At 36.4% G+C, this 22,889-nt stretch overlaps 1 protein-coding gene across 1 annotated transcript in view; it reads left to right on the top strand.

The window, feature by feature from the left end:
* LOC150102134 (polypeptide N-acetylgalactosaminyltransferase 16-like) overlaps positions 1-22,889 on the top strand; it is a 135,587-nt gene that overhangs the window by 84,067 nt on the left and 28,631 nt on the right. The window contains exon 7 of the mRNA XM_090398794.1: positions 8,940-9,027. Within this exon, the coding sequence (XP_090254920.1) occupies positions 8,940-9,027 (88 nt within the window). The remainder of the gene's footprint in view (positions 1-8,939; positions 9,028-22,889) is intronic.

A 22,889-nucleotide genomic window follows, 5' to 3' on the forward strand; every position in this document is an offset into this window, starting at 1 on the left:
AGAAGGAAAACTAAACCAATATAAATACAATTGAATAGAACATGTAAACCGAATGGCCAACAACCAACATCCTAAACAATTAATAAAATACAAAGACTGGAAAAAGGGCAAAATAATTTTGTTATATTGGAGGTCCCAAAACAGAGGCAGCAATATAGAAGGCCGACAAGTATTAGGAGAATCAGAAGTGAAAGAATCAGAGGTGTATCATGTGTTGGTTTGGTTAGATGTTAATAAAGCTCTCGGAATGGATAACATATTACCACGTATCCTTAAGGAATGTTCACCACAGTTGGCTATGCCTTTGACCTGATTATTTAATGAAAGTCTTGCAGTGGGTAGGGTTCCTAATGAGTGGAAAGAAAGCAAAATAATACCACTCCACAAGCATGGTTCTAGGACAGAAGTTTCCAATTATAGATCAGTCTGTATAACTGCAGTTGTGGTCAAGGTGTTGGAGAAATTGGTTAGGAATAGCATATAGGATTAGGTTGATGGACATAGCATTCTTTGATGGTCAGCATGGATGTGTAAAGGATAGCACTTGCATTTTATGATAGAGTAACTGGTGTGTTAGATAAGGGAGAATCCTATACAGTGATATTGTTGGATTTTACAAAAGCATTTGATAGATTACCACATAAGTTGGTGTGCAAGCTGCAGAGGATGGGAATGGTTGGATGGATCAGAGATTGGCTCTCTGAACAATACCTGCAAGTTGCGTATTATGGAGCAATGTCTCAAAAGAGGAGGGTAACCAGTGGCATGCCCCTGGGTTCTGTTCTTGGGCCACTGCTGTTTAACTTTTTTTGTAAACAATATATCATGTGGGGGATATGACTGACTGGAGGATCTTCAGTTGTTTGCTGATGATGCAAAGTTCTGAAGAATTATAAGTAGCACTGCTGATGTTAATTCCTTTCAGAAAGAATTGAATAGACTTTTTACTTGGACAAAGGAGAGTGGGGTTGTAGTTTTAATATCAATGAGTGCAAGGAATTGCATTTTGGAGTGCAGAAATATAAGGCTGTGTACTATATCACTGGTGCTGTACTGCAGGAAACAGATGAGATTAGAGATTTGGGAGTAATTGTTTACAATAGACTAAAGTTTAGAGGGCATATTGCTAATGTTGCAAAGGCTACTCATCATGGTGCTGCTATAATAAGAAGTACTCTAACATGTAGGAATAAGAAAGTGGTTGTGCCACTGTATAAAGCACTGGTCTGGTCAGACCACACTTGGACTGTTGTGCTCAAATCTGGTCGCCTGGTTTTCGGTGTGATGTGGAGACATTGGAGAGGGTCCAGAGGCACATGACTAAGACAATATCAGGACTTTGGACTGCTGGCTATGCAGAGAGGTTGAAAAAATGTGGATGTGGATTGCAGAGTTTGGTGGATAGGAGGGAAAGAGGTGATATGAAAGAGACCTTTAAGTTAGTGAGAGGATTCTATTGGATTAATCCAGATGAGATTATAAAAAGAGTAGAAGGTGAGAGGGGGAAAACCAGAGGTCATCCTTGGAAGTTATGTAAAAGTATGGTGAAGAGAGGTGTGAGGAGTAGATTTTTTATATGGAGAATTGCAAGTTTTGTTAAGGATTTTAAGATTCGGTATGATAAATATGTTGTCAGTTGAAAGAACCTTCCATGATGAGTCTGCTAACTCCATGGAGGATGGAATAATAATAAACCAATTGGGAAGAGAAGGCTGAGTAGACCTCAAAAGAGGCTATTAGATTAAAAATGAAACTGTAACAGATCATAAGATCTATATCCATATTTAGCATTATGATGATGAAGAGAACAAAATAGTTAATTTCTTTGGAGATGTGGGAGATTAGTGGGACACTTGCATTGGTTAAGTCTCCAAAAGATTCAAAGGGATGGAATTATTATTATTATTCCTAACACCTCCAAGGAGTCCAAAGACTCATCACAGGAGGACACCTAAAACTGTCTCAACCACTACACCAAACCTCTACACGAATCAACGCCATCTGCCACCCACCTCCACCACCAAGACATAGTATTCTATGTCTGTAAATTGCATGTGTTCTGAAGGGCTGATTTGTCTGTATGCGGGATGAAAAACCAGTTTCTGGGAGGAAAAACCCTGCTACCTCTGTAATGGAAATTGTTAGAAAAGTGATTGTTAATTAAATCCAAAACAATCAAGCTCATTTTTAGATGTATAACATGTAATATGAAATTTATGGTCCATGGTATTACATAGGCCTAGTGCTATATGTCTAAGAGCATGTTTTTTAGCATGCACCATAAAAAAAAAGTCAAAACATTTAATCAGTTTATTTGGACTAAATGAAAGGAGTTTGGGATATTGGTTAGTACAACTTAGCATAAAATTTTATGCATTAGTGAGACCTGCTTGATGGGGAATTGATATAGAGATAAAACGTAAGGATATAATGCGAGATTTTTTTTTTGAGGAAGAACAGGATGAGAGAGAGAGAGTATTGGTGATGATAGAAGAAAAGCATTAGATGTAGAAGGCAGTGTAAGACAGATATCAATAGTACAAAATACATAGTTGATTTCTGCTATAGGCCAGGGAATATGAAGAAACAAGTGAACAGCATGAATTAGAGAGGACTCGTGGTTTGAGTGACGAATCTGGTAATAGCATCAAAAGCTCTGTGACTGATCATGCAGTTGACCTGGGAAGTTGCCAAACATGGAATTTTCAGTTAAGAAAAGGCATATATAAAACCACAGAGCAGGTGATTATAAACTTAGCAGGCAGCTTGAATAAGTGCCATGATATAAGAATCAGTAAGAGAAAGATAATAGTGCATGGGAGATGGTCTAGGAAAGGGATGTTTGAAAAAAAAAAAAAAAAAAAAAACTTTTACTGTGTATGTACTAAGGTTCAGGAGGATAGTGTAGGAATTAAATGAATGAATAACAGCATTAAGCAGTGGCTGAAAAGAAAAAAAAGAGGAAATATAAAGAGAAAAGTGAACAGCAAACTCGTGAGAAGTACAAAACACAGGCAAGAAAGTTAATTAGCATGGTAAGAAAAGCAAAATCAGATCAAAAGGTAATCAGTTGAACAGGCCAAATGAAATCCTCCAAGAATTCTTTTGCTCTGTGGTGAGGAAGAATGACTATGGAAGAATGTTAATGAATGCTGATATGAAAATAAAAGTAAAGGAGCTTGAAGATTGCAGAATCTTAATGCATGACTAGTAATGCTGGAGGGCTCTGTACTTTAATTTGTATCGTTATTATGGCCATGGAATATTGGCTTGTGTAGGTTGGTCGATTGGTAGAGCCTCTGCTACTAATGGCTCGCAAAAAAGTTAAGCAAGTTTGAGCGTGGTTAGTAGTTGAAAGGAGACAATTGTTCGATGCTGTTGGCACACTCTCCCTCGATGAGTCTTTGGACTCCCTGGAGGTGTCACATATTAATAATAATAATTATGTAAAGGAATTGTGTTGCCTTTGACCAGATGTTCAGTTAAAATTTCAGTTCTGGTAAGGTCCCAGGAGACTGGAAAAAGGACAAAATAACTTTGTTACATTAGCAGTCCCAAGACAGAGGCAGCCAATTAGACCATTCAGTATTGCATGAGTGGTGGTGGTTAAAACATTGGAGAAGTTGGTCATAGAGAGAATTCAAAAATGGGTAAATAGAAAAATAATACTCTACAATGACAGCATGAATTTATGAAGATGGGTCTTGCTTTATAATTTTGTCATGTTTTTATGCTAGTGACAGTTGAAGTGGATAACGAAAATGACTACACATTGGTGCTGCTGGCAAAGGTATTTGAGAAGATATTGCAGACCTCCTCTAGTACAAAAATTGGAGCAAATAGGAATGTATATGAAGGTGGTGATATGGATAAGAGGGTAGCTGATGGACAGACTATCTGTCAGCCACTGCATATACTACTCTTATCAAAGAATTGTGTGTGTGTGTGTGCGTGCCATGCGCATGCATGCATGTGTTGAATGCATGTCTAGTAATGCTCTGTACTTTAATTTGTATTATTATGAAAGTATTTAATTAAGCTGCTATTTAATTTTTATTATTATTATCCATGGAGTCAAAAGACTCATTGTGAAAGCCCAGTCCGAGAAAACAGTATCATACCACTCCTTGAACTCATTGACTATTCATGCTTTCGCCACTCTATCAGGCAATGCATTCCATGGTTCAACCACCCTCCATACAAAGAAACCACTCCTCACTCTCTTGTTCATAACTTCCTTTCATAACTTCCAGGGAAGTCTCCTTCCTTCTGTTCCACCATGAAACCATCTCTCAACAGTTTAAATCTCAATCATATCACTCTCCTTCTTCTTCTATCCACCAAACTCTGTAGTCTACACTTCCTCGCCTGTCTTCATAACTAACATTGTATAGTTCTGAACCATCTTTGTTATCTGCCACTGCACCCTTTCCATAGTTAATTTATCCTCTTCAAATCCTGGGGACCAAATTTGAGAACAATAATGCAAGTGTGGTCTGATCAGGGCTTTATACAGTGGAATGACAACTCTTATCTCTGCAGATTGTGTCTCCGTAGCACAATTGGAAGAACGACGCTACATTGCGCCCTTCGATTGGAATAGGCCTAAGTTCGATCCTCGTCGCGACAGGAGGAATCTTTATCTGGACGATTTCAATCGAAGGTGAGTTAGCCGATCTCATACGGAGGTAGCAGGGTTTTTTCTCCTGGAAACTCGGGTTTTTCATCCCGCATACAGACAAATCGGCCCTTCAGAACACATGCAATTTACAGACAAAAAATACTAGTTGTGGTGGTGGAAGCGGGCGGTAGATGGCGTTGATGGAGATGATTCGTAGTAGAGGTTCGGTTCGTTGTAGTGGTTGAGACAGTTGTAGGTGTCCTCCCGCGATGAGTCTTCGGACTCCTTGGAGGCATCAGGAATAATAATAATAATAAGATTAGCATCCTTTTCAGTATTGCAGCAATCCTCTGGGTTCATTTCACCACCTTTGCAATATGTTCTCTGAATTTCAGGGTTTCTAGCAATCACCACCCCCAGATCACTTGCCGCCCCTACCTCCTCCAGTACAGTTCCTCCAACAGAGTATGCCTCCCATTGATGTATCCCAAACCTCAAGACTTTACATTTTGCTGCATTAACTACCTTACTGGTCATTATTGATCAAATACACATTCTCATATGCTTTGTATCCATCATATATTTCAATGTAATATCAATGCATATTACAATTTTAATATGCACTTCACATCCATGGTAACTTGGACTTATATATACGTCCTGGCTGGTAGCAGGGTTAAACTGATATCCCAATTCATTTGTCCATCTCTCCAGTTTATTAAAATCTGCACTATTACTAATAACCCATCCTAGCTTCACTTCATCTGCAAACAACTGAATATTGAATATCCCCTTGCAATTCACTGACAATGTCATTGATATAAAAGTTAAACAACAGAGGTATCATTACTGGTCTCTGTGGGACCCCACTTGTAATTTTCTACCTCCTTGACATTGCCCCCCCCCCCCCCCCATATACAACTCTGATGCATATCAGATAGCAAACCCTGAACTGGTTCAGGATTAGTTATCTTGAACTGAACCCTCTTGGCTTATAGCAACACCCCATTAAATATCCTGTCTTGCTCATCTCTATCTCACATCATATGCTTTCAAAACAATTAGTGCCATTGTCCTCCAAATCCTCCACTCTGAGAGTACATAAGTCATCACTTATCATAAGCAGTACTCCACCACTGCATTTTTCCTTTCTATCCTGTCAAAAAATGCTATACCATGCTACTTCTATTCCTGTTAGTATATCTTTTGTCAACCACATCTCCAAGACCCCAATAATCGTTGGAATGGATAATACTCCTGGCATTTAGTATAAAGAATAAAAATGTCACTGTTTCTGTACCAATCATTATCACCTCCAGACTCCACTGGATTCAGCATTACCTTAATGTATTCCTCTTTTTCCCAAGCACCTATTCCATAAGAGATCACCCCTGCTACCATCCACCCTAATAATTCTAGTTTCTCTGCATTGATGTGATATTGGAAATTATTTGAGGAAAATACTCAATTGTTTGCTAATGTCCAACTGATAGAGCAGTAGTTAATAAATGTGATATAGATATCCTGCTGAATGTGTTAAATAGATTGACAGTACAGGCAAAGGATAGCAGTTGTTAGTTTAATGTGGCAAAACATAAGTTCTGCACTTTGGGATGAAAAGATTACAAGCTGTGTACAACAGAACTGGCCTGCAGAAAATTGACACCAGGGATTTAGGTGTGATGTACAGAGAGTTGAAATTTCGAGTGCATATTGCAAAAATGGCCAAAATAGTTTAAATATTTTGCCTGCTTTTGCAATCTGGTTATTGAGCTAAACACTGACAAGTAGAAATATATTATTATTATTATTATTCAGGCCTCCAAGGAGTCAAAAGACTCGTCGAGGGAGGTCCTTCCTAAGACATAGTCTGTCAAGACTCATCGAGGGGAGGCCCCCCCCCCGAGAAACACAAAGTCTATCATACCACTCTTTAAACTCACTGACCATTCTCGCTCCCACCACTCCATCAGGCAATGCATTCTTTTTCTTCTTTATAATGTTTTGATATGGCCACATCTGAATGTACAGATTTGGTTGCCTAGGAAAGTAGTGAAGATCCAGAGATGAGTGAACAAGAGCAATGAGTCTGTGGAATTCTCCCTGTGAGGATTGGTTGAACACTTGTGGTTTACAAATACTGGTTGATAGGTAAAAAAAGGAGGACAGGGTTTTTGTTGGATTGATGCAGAAGCAGTTTTTCAGTACATGACCTGAAGGGAAAGAAAACAAGTAGTCATTCCTCTAAATTGTGAGAGGATAGTTGGCAAGTTTGTAGACAGGATGGATGAATGTTTTGCTTGAAGAGTGGTAAATGAGAGGAATGGGTTGCCAGAGTGTCAATGAGTTCAGACAAATAATGATAGGTATTGTGTGGATGATAGTTATTATAGGTCTCCTGCAATAAATCTTGATACTCCATGGTGATGTCTATGTAATAATAATGTGATGGTATATCAAATAACATTGATTTTTATGTACCATTTTGTAGAAAGTTTTGCCTTGTCCTTATAAATCTGTCAATACTTATCACTGAAATTAGATACCTCCAGTATGCTATTGGTAGTGATGCCCTTTGGTCAGAAAGACCTAGTATTGAATCCAGCCGAAGACATGAGGAACAATTATAAGTTCTTTTCAATTAAAGATGAGTTAACTAGTCTTATTATTATTATTATTATTATTATTATTATTATTATTATTACCCCAAGACCTCATGGAGTCAAAGACTCATCTGGAAGGTCCTTTTATCACACACACAGCTCATCATACTGTGCCTTGAACACATTCAAACTCCTTGCAGACACCACACTCTCAGGCAAGGCATTCCAATCATTCACAACTCTGCACGAAAAAAAACCTGTCTCTCACTCCCCTACTCACACCCTCTTTATACGGTTTCGAGGGATGACCTTTGGTTCTCTCCTGATCTCCCACTATTTTCTGTAGAACTTCTCCACCATTGATCTTATAACAACTCCTTACCAACTTGTAGGTCTCTATCATATCTCCCCTCTTCCTCCTGTCCACCAGACTCTACAAATTACATCCTCTCAATCTTTCCTCATACTCGACATTCCAGAGGTCAGAAACTACCTTAGTTAATCACCTTTGGACCCTTTCCAACATCTCTTCATCCTTCTGAAAACCAGGTGACCAAATCTGGGCACAATAGTCCATGTGTAGCCTAATCAAAGCCTTATACAACGGAACAAGAATCTCCCTCTTCTACATGTCAGTGTCCTCCGCATCATTCCCAGAAGCCTTTGTGTTGTCTTCACAGTTTTGGCTATGTGTCCCCTGAATTTCAGATCCTTATCCACTATCACCCCCAGATCTATTATTTCTTCCACCTCCAACAATATATCCTCACCAAGCATAAATTCTGCATCCCATCTTTGTTTTCCAAATTTTAAAACCTTACATTTTGCAACATTGAACTCACATCTCTATTCTGTGCCCAATCACTCAATTTATTCAAGTCTTCTTGTAAGGCCACAACTTCACTACTCTTCATGGTTCGTCCAAACTTTGCATTATCTGCAAACAACTGAACATCTCCATCCAAATCTTCACCTATATCATTAATATAAAAGTTAAACAGTAATGGCCCCAAAACAGACCCCTGAGGCACTCCACTAGTGACTTTCCTTTTCCTGGATATCGCTCCCCCATACACAACTTGTTGATACCTATCAGATAGCCAGTCTCCAAACCAATGCACGAATGTAATATCCAATCCCATCTGCTCTAGCTTGACTATTAATTTATCATGAGGTACTCTATCAAAAGCCTTTGCAAAATCTAAGTATATTACTGTGTATCCTTCTCCTCAGTCTAAGGAAGCAGTCACTTTATTGTAATAAGTAAGTGTATTACTAAAACATGACTTCCCTTTAGCAAATCCATGCTGTCCATCAAAGATAATACCATTGTTCTCAACCCAACTCTGGATCCTAGTTCTCACAAGCTTCTCTAACAACTTAACCACAACACCTGACACACGGACAGGCCTATAGTTTGATGCTTGAGTTCGATCACCATTATATGGAGGTAAAGAGAATAGGTAAAGGATGTTCACGAAAAACACAAACCAACCATTTAGAGAACTCAACTATTGGCATAGACTGTGGTATATATTAAATTTCTATTCATTGACAAATTAAATTTATGAGAAACAATTGCCTCTTTATAACATTTCTTTTTGTTAAGTTCATGTAAAATATAGGATGGAATGAGATCATTGAAACCAAGTAAATGTGAAGTGCAACTGCATTGTCTAATATTTATTTGATTACTTTATTCTGTACATTTACAGAATCCGAAGATTATTGCCAGTCCTGTAATAGACATAATTGATCAAGATACTTTTACTTATCGGCCATCATCTGCTGAGCTTAGAGGTGGTAAGTCTGTGCATTATTTCTTTTGAAATATATTTCCTTTTTTATTTTTTATTACAGAATAATATTGCAGACATTGGCTAATGTAGTCGGTTCTAGAATTAGTTATTGAAAGTTTCCTAATAGTTTGTCATGCATGATTAGGGTTCAGTTTAACAGCACTTGGATTGTCCTGCTTCATGCTTCCATCTGCCATCATGTATATGGAACTACTATTGTCATGATACTGTTGTCTATGGGGAATGGCTATTCCTTGGATAAGACATCTGAACTACTGTATACATACTTGATTATGCTTCCATGTACAACCAAAGAACAGATACCTACTTCATTTGTGTTGTGAGGAGAATTAGTGGTGTATAAGGTGTTACAAAAAGTGTTTTTTAATTATATTGTGCAGATTTGTATAATAGTGCTTTTGTGTGATTAGCCAGACTGGATATAATCATTGTACTGTGATAATGTGGTTCTAAAAGTGTTCACTTCAGATGTTATTTTGATTAATGAGAAGTGCTAGTTAATTACAAAAATAGTGGCAGTAAAGAAGTGCATGGCAGCAATGTAGAAGGTCTCAACTTAGAGATTGAGTTTTTCCCTGGACTTTTCACAGTGGATATGATAGACAATTGTGTTATGTATGCATCCAAAAATGTTATTCTTATTAGATTAACAATAAAAATAGAATTTTTTATAGTAAGTGAGAAGTGCAATGAAAGGTTAGGACATTCCAAAAATGAGAACAGTGTTACCAGGAAGGATAGAAGTGTTTTGCATCAGTAATAATAGAAGTGATGTAGAAGAGCTCAGGTAGAGTTAATGAAAATAGTCAGATTATGTGTATGGAGGAGGAAATTGAATGTGTATAGAAGAGAATAACTGATGTAAATGACAAGGAAGTTAATAAGGAGTGAATATCTAAAGATGATAGGGTTGCTTTTTTATGGTGACTCAATCATTAAAGGTGTGGTAAAAAAACAAGGAGCATACCACATGTTTTACAAGTGGTACAATAAAACGAATATTAGATTCTTTGCATAGAATGAAGGAATGGACATCAGAATTAGTGGTAGGCACAAATGACTTTGATAGTGACTCAAATAATGTGGAAAGGAATCTGAAGAAGTTGTTGCAGGAGGCAAAGGATAATAGTGATTTTGGACAAGACAGTGGTGTTTTTTCCCAGCCATCCTGTTGTTTTAATAAAAATGTCAATTTTCTCCCATTTTTAATAAAAACTATAAATATACTTCTTTTTCTGTCAGCTTACAAGTAGAATTATGTTCTCCATTATGAAAGAAATTATTATTATTATTATTATTATTATTATTATTATTATTATTATTATTCAGGCCTCCATGGAGTCAAAAGACTTATCGTGGGAGGTCCTTCCTAAGAACATAAAATCTGTCAAGACTCATCGAGGGGAGGTCCCCCCTAAGAAACACAAAGTCTATCATACCACTCCTTAAACTCATTGACCGTTCTCGCTCTCACCACTCCATCAGGAAATGCATTCCACGGTTCAACCACCCTCCACGCAAAGAAACCACTCCTCACCTTCTTGCTCACAGTTTCCTTTCGTAACTTCCAGGGATGTTACAAAATTATGAAAGAATTAAACCAAGAACCAGTAATAGAAAAAATTAAAAAATATAAACATAAATGAATGGAACATGTTCAAAGAATGAAAACAGAAAGATTACCAAAACAAGCCTTAAAGTACAATTAAAGCCATTAGGAAAAAGAAAACCAGGACGTCCTCTTAAACGATTCAACGATGACTTCTAAGGCCAGAGCAGGCCATGCGAGGCCTAAATCCTTGATATGCATGATGATGATGATAAATATACTTGAATATTGGTCAATCATAAATTATTATTTATAACCTATAATCATATATCATGGATACCAGTAATTTGTATAATCATGGAGTCACATTGTTTGATATTAAATATCGATATCTGCAGTGATTTATTCAGAGAAAATTAAAAAAAATACATGTTGGCAACACTTTCACATCTCAGATGCGGCGTCTGTTTTGCAGTAGCATTAGTTTTTTGTTTTGCCTGTATGCTACCGGTGGCTTTGTTATTCAGTGCCGGTGGTTTAAATTTCATATTTATGTCTTTTTTTTTTTTTTTTAAAGCTTTAAGTCTATCGTTGCAATGTCAAAGAGGCAAAACTGCAGTTTTAATGACGATCTCAGAAATACTCAAATTTATTAAACTGGACAAGCTGTGTAGTGATGGAACATAAGTGGTATGTCAACATTGTAATGTTTGATGGGCTTCGTTCTTATTTTCTTTCTCAAGAAAAATGTCCTGTTATGTTGAGAAAATTTTTTGAAGATCTCTGTTTGAAATTGTGGTTGTCATTTGCAAGAGATTAAATGTCCACGTTCCAGACATACATTAGCTTAATTGAAAAAGATAATATTTCAGCTACAGAAGTAGCCATGAACATTGAAAATTTTGTAAACAATTTAGAGTCCAGAAAAAGTGAAGTGTTTGTAACTACTGATGGTAAAAAACAACTGTTAGTAGTAGTTAGTAGATTCAGTGTTTTCAGAGAAATTAATGAGGCTAAGTTTTTTGAGGTAGTAGTTGAGAATTTCTATGAAACTAGCTTAGAATATGTCAACAAGTGGACGTGCAGTTTAGAAAACACTGAGAAGTTCAAGTGGCCACTACTAAGGAAGACCTGTATGGAAAGAAATACAGGACAGCCTGAACGAGGAACTCATCACATGCAGAGAAACAGAAAAAAACTCATGTATTCGATCAATGGATCCTCATAAAACCTATAATTGGGAACCAGTTCAAGACTTTTGTAATATTGTAGAGTTTATTCTTTGTACTTCCAGGAAGTACAGCACCTGTTGAGAGAATATTTTCTGAAATAGAAATCTAGATTAAGTGTGGAGACAATGAGGGCTATGTTAGTTGCAAGACAAAATTGTGTCATGGAGTGTGAGAAGTTTTATGATAAGGTGTTGAAAGACCGAAATTTGCTGCATAAGATCACGTCATCAAAGAAATAGTCATGGTACAATCGTGGTGAAATACAGACCTCCCTCTGTGTCTACCTACATTTTTGCATGGGTTCTGTCACTGAATAATAATGGTAAGCTCAATATGTTTATGTAATAAAACTTTTTTTTATCATCTTACTTTTTCATTAATATAGAATATTACATAACCCTGTCCCGTTTTTGCCATCCCGATGTTCTGTTTTTGTCTCAAGGAAATATGGTCAGCCTAATAATAGTGTCATTGAGAAAGTAGCTAGTTTGTTGCCCAGATATGATAGTAGTGAACTAAGGAGGAGAGCAATGATACTGAATGAAAAGATGGCTGAATTGTGTCAGGCAGAGAGAGTGTTCAATTTGTGAATGTAATGAATGAACTCAAAGGGAAGTTAGAATTGTTCAAAGCTGATGGAATGCATTTGAGTGGGTTTGGTGTTGGTTATTTGGAGTGATTGCTGTTTACTAAGAGTACACAAGGTTCATACGAAATTAGTACCACCAAGAGTCAGAGGTTGAGAAGCAGGTTGTGGGAGGACAGAAAGAGGATGGATACAAAGGTCGTGAAGTGATTATAGCAGGGCAGTGCAAAACATGGGGATGATAAGAATATAAAAAATCAGAGTCGGGATCAGGGAAATGGATTAGTCAGAACAAATAGAAAAGTGCACTATAGCAGAGAGAGTAAAGAATGATTGTGTTGATGGGATGGCCTCAAAGAGTGGAGAATTGTTATTCTTCTATACTAATGTGTGGAGTATCAGAAATAAATGGTCCAAGTTTTGTAGCATTGAATGTGTTTTGTCATAAGTGAAACTTGGTTGACTGAGGATAATATACTCTCAGGACTTGAAATGGCAAGATGCAGAATTTTCTGAAAGAATAAGATGAATGACAGCAGAGGAATTGTATCCTTCAAGAGTGGAAGTGAGAAATATGTGTGAAGATTTTTGAAGCTGTTTGGTGTGAACTTGAGATCAATAGAATAGTATATCTAACAGGATGCTGTTATAGGCCAGTGTTGTGTCGGAAAAAAGTGCCAACTCACTTTTATGAGTCATCCTATTTCCGATCCAACATAAGGTAACGTTAAAAGCCATGGATATGGACATGCTTATGCCTCCAGAAGAAAATGTGCATCTTGGTAATTCAGAACTATGTCTAACCATTTCTTTGTAGATATTAAGTAAATTTTGAGAACCCTGTAATTGAAATAGATAATGTTTGTGGATTATTTAACAGAGAAAAAATTTGTATAAATGCTGAAAAATGTATATAAGATAATATATGTATTGAGCCATGTCAAAAACAGTTCGGAGCTGCGGTGACCAATCGGCCGCCGCTATGTGCGTGATGTAGCCACCAAGAGAGGGCGCTCACATGAGCTATATAGGTCTCGGCTCGGAATTCAATCGCTCTCTTATTTTCTGTTCCTGGTTCCTGATCCAAGTGCTGGGTAGCTGTGAAGCTTGTCGCCGTGCCCAGCAACATTTCCCGTTGCTGTACGTGCCGCGTTGACCATAGCCACAACTGAGGAATGCGGCCAGAGTTCCAGAAAAGGGCCGTTGGTTAGCCATACCAACGTATAAATCAGCGAAGAGGTGAATCTCTTTCAAAAAGAATAGAAGTGTGTCGCAGACGCCATAAGAAGTATACGGTGAGGAAACCCGGAAGCCTAATTAAGGAAGTCCCAATAACTACCAGAAAAGCAAGATCAGTAAGATGCAAGTTTTCGTATTAAATTGTATAATAACCAAAGAGGGTATAAGAAACAGAACGTTAAGGGGCTCCATATAGTCAACTTCTACTTTGTGTCTAAAGAACTGTAATCTTTTGGACATTCTGTCTACGTCTAAAGAGCAAGTGACACCTTAAGCTGAGCTGGGAACCAAGGCTTCGGACTGTTTATGTTAGAAGAAACGTTGTTATCATTGTATTAAATTTGAATTTAAATATTAACTGAATTTTGGGGGAGGATAAAGCCTGAACATAAGAGAGAATATTATCTCATGTGAATTTTGCAAGATGGAGTACGTCTGATATGCTTCACACTAGGGTTGTAGAATGTATCTATGTATATGTGTTATTCCCACATATGGGAACTGAGCAACTCAGTAGAAATTAACCGAGCCTGAATATAGTTATACAAAGAAGAGTGTGAGATTGATACTCTAAAATTTTATAGTAAATTTTTTTGGATATGTAAATTTAAGAGGGGGGGGGGAGTTCAGGCTCTTTAGAATTGAAATTTCTAACTGAAGTGTATATATGTATTTGTCTAAAATAAATGTATTTCTTTAATTCAAACCTCATGAGTCTGTCATTGTTCTGAGAATTGAGTTACCACTTGTTAAAATTCGGACCATGCATAATTAGTAGGGGAATCCATTAGCAACTAAGAAAGGGGGACCACGACTGCAAACCACTTGATCCCTATATTGCTTTTCAGTAGGTTAAAATTGTCTCAGACTTCAGTTGCCGGCTGGCGCAGTCGACTTAAAGAATATAAATTTGTCTTGCAACAGAATAGCACAGAGATAAGTAAATAAACAATATAACAAAATAATAACGGGCAGTACAAGACGTAACACCAGGGAATGTGGACAGCACTGATTGTGAAATGTTTAAACAAATTAGCTGGGCCAGTAAAAGGAAGATGATGCTAATGGGAGATTTTAATTATAGGAATGTGGATTAGAAAGAGGAGAGATTATATTAACAAGGAGAATGAATTTGAGTTTCTACACGATAACTATTTAAAGCAGTATGTGATGGAAGCAACACGATGCTTATCAGTGTAAGATTTGGATATCCTCACAGTCTGTGGTTGTGAATGAGGTGCCAACACTGCCACCTGTTGGTGAAGATGATCATGAGGTATTGGTTTGACTACCTTTGAAACCTTTTTCAAACAGGAAAAAGTTATCAAGAAAGTCTATATGTGGAACTATAAGGTGGGTGAATATCAGAAGCTCTGTAGTCAACTAGCCTCAATATATTGGGTTGATGAATTGTGTAGAAAAGATGTTGGCAGTGCACTGGAAATGATAAGGCAGTATCTAATACAAGCAGTGCATAATGGCATACCAAGAATTAAGCAAACAGAGTAGCAGTGAAATGAATGAACAGTGAAATCAAGCAAGTAAGCAATGTCACAAAAGTTGTTATGGAGGAAGTACAAGACAGTTTGCAATGAATAGATACATGAAGAATATAAACTTCAGGCCAGAAAAGTGACAAGCATGGTTAAAAAAGAAAGTAGAATATGAGAGGAGATTAGCCAGTCAGGTCAAAGCTAATCAAAGGGAATTTTTCTGCTATGTGACAAGCACGAGGAAAAATAATTATGGCAGCAGAGTAACCGTAGCAAATGATATGGAATTATTTAATGAACACTTCATCAGTGTATGTCATAGTTGTGTGAATGATGTTGTGCAACATGTAGAAGGGAGGTAAGGATTAGGAGAATTAAAGGTGAAAGAATCAGGTGTATCAACAGCTATACTTGGGTTAGATGTTAATAAGGCTGTGGGAATGGATGATATATCACCACATATTTTTAAAGAATGTGCAAAAGAGTTAGCCATGCTTTTGACCTTATTTAAGGAAAGTCTTGCAAGGGGAAGAGGTTCCTAAAGAGTGGAAAGAAAGCAAAATAATACCTTTCCACAAGTACGGTTTGAGAACAGAAGTTTCAGATTACAGACTGGTCTCTATATCTGCAGTTAGACAGTGTTGGAAAAATTGGTAAGAAATAGAATACAGGATTGGGTTGATAGACATAAGATTTTCTATGACAGTGAGCATGGGTTTGTGAAGGGCAGGTCTTGTTTCAGCAATCTGCTCATATTTTATGATAAGGTGATGAATGTGTTGGAGAAGGGAGAATCAAATACAGTGATATTGTTTGAAATTTTTTCACTTGATTATACTATAAATTAAAGATACTAAGAAATTATATTCTTGGTTTAATCTTTTATCCAAGTGTAAGCAAACAAAGTTTATGCCTGAAGTATTTTCAAGACAAGGAAACTTGTATATAGAAGCTTATGACTTCACATCACTTACCCTTGATGCAGGCGTGGCCAACTTCATTCTATATGAATATATGATGAGTGGTAGCATCACGAGCCACACGCTTTTAGACAGAACTTAAATAAAAATAAACTGCATTTTTTTCAAAGCAATAGTTATATGTATTGAATTACTATATTTGTTAAATCATTTTACTACTGGGAGAACAATATAAAATTCTTGATTGATTTAAATATAAGTTGTTCAATTAAATTTAATGACATATTTCTAGCTTTTTTACATGTAACACAACTTAATGAGAATACTGTGGGCATTCATGTGCGGTAACAAGTTCATCAAAGTCGATTTTCAACGATGATGATGACATTCATAACATAGTGGTAGAAACAGTTGTATAGTAGGTGTCCTCCCGCGATGAGTCTTCGGACTCCTTGGAGGTGTCACGAATAATAATAATTCGTAACATAGTTGAGAAAGTGCATTCACATATGTATGTGCTTCCAAACATAATGCAATTCTTAAGCTAAAATCACTCAATGCAGGATATTTTTCCCTTGGTACCAGTTTCCAAAAGTCATTGCCTATCTACACCCTTGACTGGAAAAAGGGGTCACTTTGAAGGTCACACAACTCCAATTGAATGGTGTCATGCTGCTCTGAAATGTTGCATTTCATTGGGTTGTTAAATAATGTCAGTTGTGGTTGCATGTCACTGAAGTAAGAAAATCACTTACTTAATTGCTCCAAAAGTTGGTCTAACATTGGAACAGAAAACTTGAAGTCAATATCATGGTTCTCCTCCATCAACTCCCTGCAGGAAGGGAAATTACCAAGTTTCCTCTGACCAGGGTGAATTTAAAAACCTTCAGTCGACTTATGAACCCATCTAGATGTTCAACTAAATCTGAGATTGTTTGGTTACGTCCCTGTAACTTTATGTTGAGTTCATTCATGTGATGTGTGATGTCTGTTAGAAAGGCGAGTAAGCTGTTAAAATGAGGATCACATAGTTTTGTGATTAGTTCTTTGTCTTCTCATGGAACAGAAAACAAAGCTAAGCAGAGGGAACTGTTTCAAACAGTTCCCTCTGCTTAGCCAATGTACTTCTGTTTACAACACTAAATCATCATATTTCCATTTCTGTTAGGAAAAGAAAGAAACTTGTGGCGTGTCAAGGCCTGATTTCTGTCCTTTTCATTACAGTTTTCATAACATCCTCCATCTCCAGAATTTTACCACACAGAGCCTCCTGATGTATAATGCAGTGCAATACAGGGCAATTGATTCCAGCTTTCCTTAGTAAGCCAACTAAGCCTGTTTGAGTATCACTCATGGATTTGGCACCATCTGTCACAATAGCTGTGAGATTGTCACCAGTACCATTTACAACCTTCATAACTGCATCATAAATGTCTTGATCTTTGGCTGTGTTATGCAATGACTCTAATGCTAGTAGCTCTTCATTAATAACAGTGTCTTTGAAAACAGTTTGAATGAAAATTAGAAGTTGAGCTGTATCTGTTATGTCAGTTGATTCATCCAGAGCTAATGAGAAGTAAGCTGAATCTGTAATAACACTTTTTAATTTATTTAATATGTGAGAACCTATTTCCTCGACTCTTTTTGTTGCAGTTTGTTTTGATAGTGGGATGCTTTCAAACTCACTGGCAATTTTATCTTCCCCAAATGCATGTGCCATTTTCACAGAACAGTGTTTCACAAATTCACCATCAGATAATGATTTTTTTTGCTTTTACTATCTCTGCACTTACAACAAACAATGCCAAGAGTGAGCATTTTTGTATTGATGTTGGTTTAGTAAAATAGATGTCTGACCGCTAACCTTTCTCATCAAATTACGTACAATTTTAGTATACTTGTCCAAAATATTCTTGGTATTTAGCCGCATGGTGCTGTATGTAGTGGCGTTTGAGGTTATATTCCTTGTGCACAGACAATACTTGCAAACACACAAGGCAATGTGGTTTGTTGTCGTTATTGTTTATAAACAGAAATTCATTTTCCCATTTCTTACTCATAGTACACAAAGGCCGAAGTAACTGACCAGGGGACATAAACTGCAACAATAACACTGTTAACTGTGAAACTGAGTCTCTGAAACTGATCACTGTAACCAGAGCAGAGCAAGTGACTTTCAATGATGCATTACTCTGGAGCGCATAAAAATCTCCCACTATTACTGCTACAACTCGCACAGAGAAGCAGTAGATTTTATAAATTGAGTAATCTTTTTAAAGTAATTTTGATTCAGTGTTGAGAATATAAATTGTTTCAGACATCAGAAATAATGAATATAACTAGTATATCAATCAGAAAATCTGCAGTCAAAATTAATAGCTAAATTGATAATACATATAATTTAATATAGTCTTTATCCTGCCACACAAAATCACATTACGGGCCGCATGCGGTGTGTAGGCCTGCTGTTGGCCACCTATGCCTTAATGCAAAGCACGTATCCTTACGGACATGTATAATGCTATACATTATGGGAAGGGTCACTATCTAGACTGGTTTTGACCTTTATTGAGCTCTCATCAGTGGGAGCCAGACTCAGATGTGATACCAAGGTTGAAGTAATGCAGAAGTCATATTTCCACATACAAGAAGCTAAAAGCTATCACACCTTATTGAAATACTCTGGATTAGAAATAATGTTGGAAGTTTTAGCACTTGGTTATACTATAAATTAAAGCTACCAAGAAATTATATTCTTGGTTTAAGAATATAATTCCCAGTCCTGAAATTACTTCAGCTGCAAACTTTGTTTGCTTTATCACTTGGATAAAGGATTAAAACAAGATATAATTTCTTGGTATCTTTAATTTATACAGTGATATTCTTGAACTTTGCAAAAGCATTTGATAGTGTATTTACCACAAGCTGCAGAGGAAATGAATAGATAGTGTATTGGTTGGATGGATCAGAGATTGTCTTTCTGAACAATACCAGGGTTGTGTATGAATGAGCCACATCTCAGAAAAGGAAGGTGACCAGTGATGTGTCTCAGGCTTCTGTTCTTGTGTCCCAACTGTTTTTTTATTATTTAGTGTTTGACTAAGAAGAATATATGCATATGCCACCACACACACAAAAAAAAGGACGTACAAGATAATAAAATGCATAAAAGATATATAAAAGAATACAATGGTGTGAAGTGACACTAGAAGTCACAAGATGAGTTTGGTCTTATTCCCAAGTAAACAAGGAAACTCTGCACCTACCATGGTTGGTGCAAACCCTATTAAGGGAGGTCCATATTTTTTGAGGTAGATTGAACCCTGACGGAGGGCTGTTTTGGGTTAAAGACAGTCTGCCAGATTACTGGGGCTTGGACAGTCCATTCCATCTGCCATCCCAATTTATTTAATGATATATCATGCAGATTGACTGAAGATCTTCAAATGTTTGCTGATGATGCAAAGAATTGGCTATATAAATCAAGTGGATATTAAATCCAGCATTATAAGGTCCATGCTAGGGCAACTCATCAATGCTGGCAAGTGTATTCCCGTAAGCGCTCTGGTTAAATTTAGTATGAAAACTTTGCACAAAATTTTTTGAAATTTGAAATACATTATTTCAAAGCCAAAAATTCAGCTTTGAAATAATGCTGGATTTAATATTCACTTGATTTGTATAATTTTGCATTGCCAAACTGAAGCCTTTTGGCTCTTTATTGTAGTCAATCTTGGAGCAGAGCTACTGCAACCAAGCGAGTCCCCAGGTGGCAGATAGGGGAATGGCCATCAGAAATGGTGGTTGGCTGCGAATACCCAATAAGTAATCCTGGACCAAAGCAGGCATGTCTGGAGGCTCTAAGGTGGCAGCCCCATCTCCAGACTAGGCTGCAGCTGGTTACCAACCATCCTATTTTATGGATGGTTACCAACCAACCATAAAATAAAGCTGGTTACCAACCATCTTTATTTTAGTCAATCTTGGAGCTCTGTTCCAAGATTGACTAAAATAAAGAGCCAAAAGGCTTCAGCTGACAAATTCTTTTACTCAAATTTCAAGGGAATGAAAACCGGACAGTCCAAACAGATAACAGAATAGAAATGGAAAAAAGGACTTTGAACTGGATATGGATCAGAACAGTAAACATAAAAGGCATCAATCACGAGATCAAAGAAATACAAAAAGCTCTAACAGAAATGAAAATAGAAATAGCAGTAATTTCAGAAACAAAGAAAAAATCAAAAGGCTCTACAGAACTTCAGGACTACTGTTTAATATACAGTGGAGTACCCATTGAAAAATGAGCAGCTGCAAGTATAGCCATCATGATCAGCAATAAATGGAAAAACAAAATTGAATCATATAACTGGATCTCTGAAAGAATAATAACGGTTAGACTTAAATTAAATAAGAAATTTATTACAATCATAGGAGTATATGCACCCAAAGAAGGGAAAAATATCTGAAACAGAAGAATTCTATAAAAAACCTCCAAAACCTAATTCAGAATATAAATAAACAAGATTACTTAATCATTGCAGGCGATTTCAATGCTAGAATTGAATCAAATACATTTAAAGATTTAATAGGTAATCAAGGAGAAAACACCATAAATAACAATGGAAAAGAACTCAGGAAATGTGTGGCCTATAATAGCTTGAAAATCACCAACAGCTTCTTTAAACATAAAGATACACATAAATATACATGGGAAGCCAGAGGATATAAAAGCATCATTGACTATATAATAGTGGGTGAAAAATTAAAGAAGTTGGTAAGAAATTGCAGAGTATACAGAGGATGCAACATCGACTCAGATCACCATTTATTCATCAGTACTATTAAGATCCCAAACCAGAGAAATAGAAGCAATACAAGAACAGAAAAACAAAAGCAGGAACAATTTGAGATAGAACTGTTACAGCAAGATAGTATCAGAGAACTATATCAAAGAAGACTTATAAATCATACAAAGAAAATAAATGAAGATACAGATATTGAAAATGAATGGCAAAACATTAAACAGATAGTAAAACAAGCAGCATATGAAGCCATAGGAACAAAACTGTGAAGAAAAAGGAAAGGACTAAGAACCTGGAACCCAGAAATAGAACCTTTAATAAGAAAGAAAAAAAGAAATCTACCTTAAATGGTTAAATGACAGAACCATAGGAAATGAAATAGAATATAAAAGAATCAGAGCAATAACAAGAAGAGAAACCAGGAAAATCAGAAGACAAGACTGGAAAAATTTCTATCCAGATTAGAGCATGACATAAACAGACTTCAACTAAAGAGCTATAAAATCATTAAAAAAAATGACTCAAGAAACAATGGATAATCTACCATTAGAAGACCTCTCCACAAAAGAATGGACCAATCACTACACCCAGCTTCTAAAATAATAATCAAATTGAAATAAAACAAGTAATAAGTCAAGAAACCAATGAAGAACCAATACAGTTAAATGATCTAAAGAAAATTTTGGAAAAACTAAAAAATGGAAAAGCTATAGGAGAAGATGGAATAAATTCAGAATTATACAAATACAGCTCTAAACCATTTCAATTAAGATTAATTAAATTTCTAAACAGAATATGGGAAGAAGGAAACATCCCACAAGAATGGAAGACAGCAATAGTCATAAACATATTCAAAAAAGGAAACAAAGGATTGCGGAAACTACAGAAGAATATCCTTATTAAATACATGCTATAAAATATATCTAGATATAATTAAAAATAAATTAACACTATGGGCCAAGGAAATTATTGGAGAAGAACAATGTGGCTTTAGGAAAGGAAGATCCTGCACAGATCCCACATTTACACTCAAACAAATTATAGAAAAAAGAATAGAATTTAACCTGTCAACATATATGGCCTTCCTAGATTATGAGAAAGCATATGATCAAATCAACAGAACAAAATTAATTGATATACTGTATGAATTGAAAGTTCCCCCTCAACCACAAAAGCAATAGTGAATATAATGGAAGAAAGCAGGTTATACTCTTCAATATATGTATATGGAAAAAATTTCAAGGGAATGGAGGAAAAACAAAATCATTAGGAATTAAAATAGCAAATAAAGAATTAACCAGCCTTTTGTATGCTGAAGATAAAGTTATTTTTGCTGAAAATGAAGACCAATTACAGAAAAATCTACACGTATACAAAATAATAGAACAGTATGACATGAAAATCTCAATAAATAAAACAAAATCAATAGCATTTCAAGGTAAAGAAATTAAAAGATGCAAACTAGTCATCCACAACAAAGTAATAGAACAAGTGAAACAAATTTAAATATCTAAGAAATTACATAAGCCCCAATGGAGAAATCGACATTGCATATAAAAAGCAAAAATTCCTAGCAGTCATTGGAACTTTGAATAGACACTTCAGTAAACAGATGTCTAGAACAACCCAAATAAAACTCTATATATTGTGTTTTCACTGCCGTTTGTTTCACTATTTCAACGTGTAAAGATGGCGTCCAACAAGACACGTACGTCAGCGGCGCGCAGGACTTCTACTTCTACATGAAAGGCTGGCTCAGCGTTAGATTTTTCGCAATGGATGCATTGCAGAAACTGCTACGTGTATGCACCCAAGAATGTGAAGGATCTGTGGTCGGTCTGGCTAAATGAGAAGAACGAAAATGTTGATGTATGTGAGAAGTGTCGGGATAGGCTGGAGCGTTTAGAAATGGAAGCTGACATTGGGACCGTAGCAGAAGAACTTCGGCGGGAGTTCATGAAAATGAAAAATGACCTTCATCTTCTTCATGAGGAAGTGGAAGTGCTCGGTAAGGAGATACT

This window comes from Typopeltis vanoorti, chromosome 10 (assembly GCF_054136105.1).
Source record: "Typopeltis vanoorti isolate ZY-2024b chromosome 10, IOZ_Tvanoo_1.0, whole genome shotgun sequence".
In the NCBI taxonomy this organism is placed as follows: domain Eukaryota; kingdom Metazoa; phylum Arthropoda; class Arachnida; order Uropygi; family Thelyphonidae; genus Typopeltis; species Typopeltis vanoorti.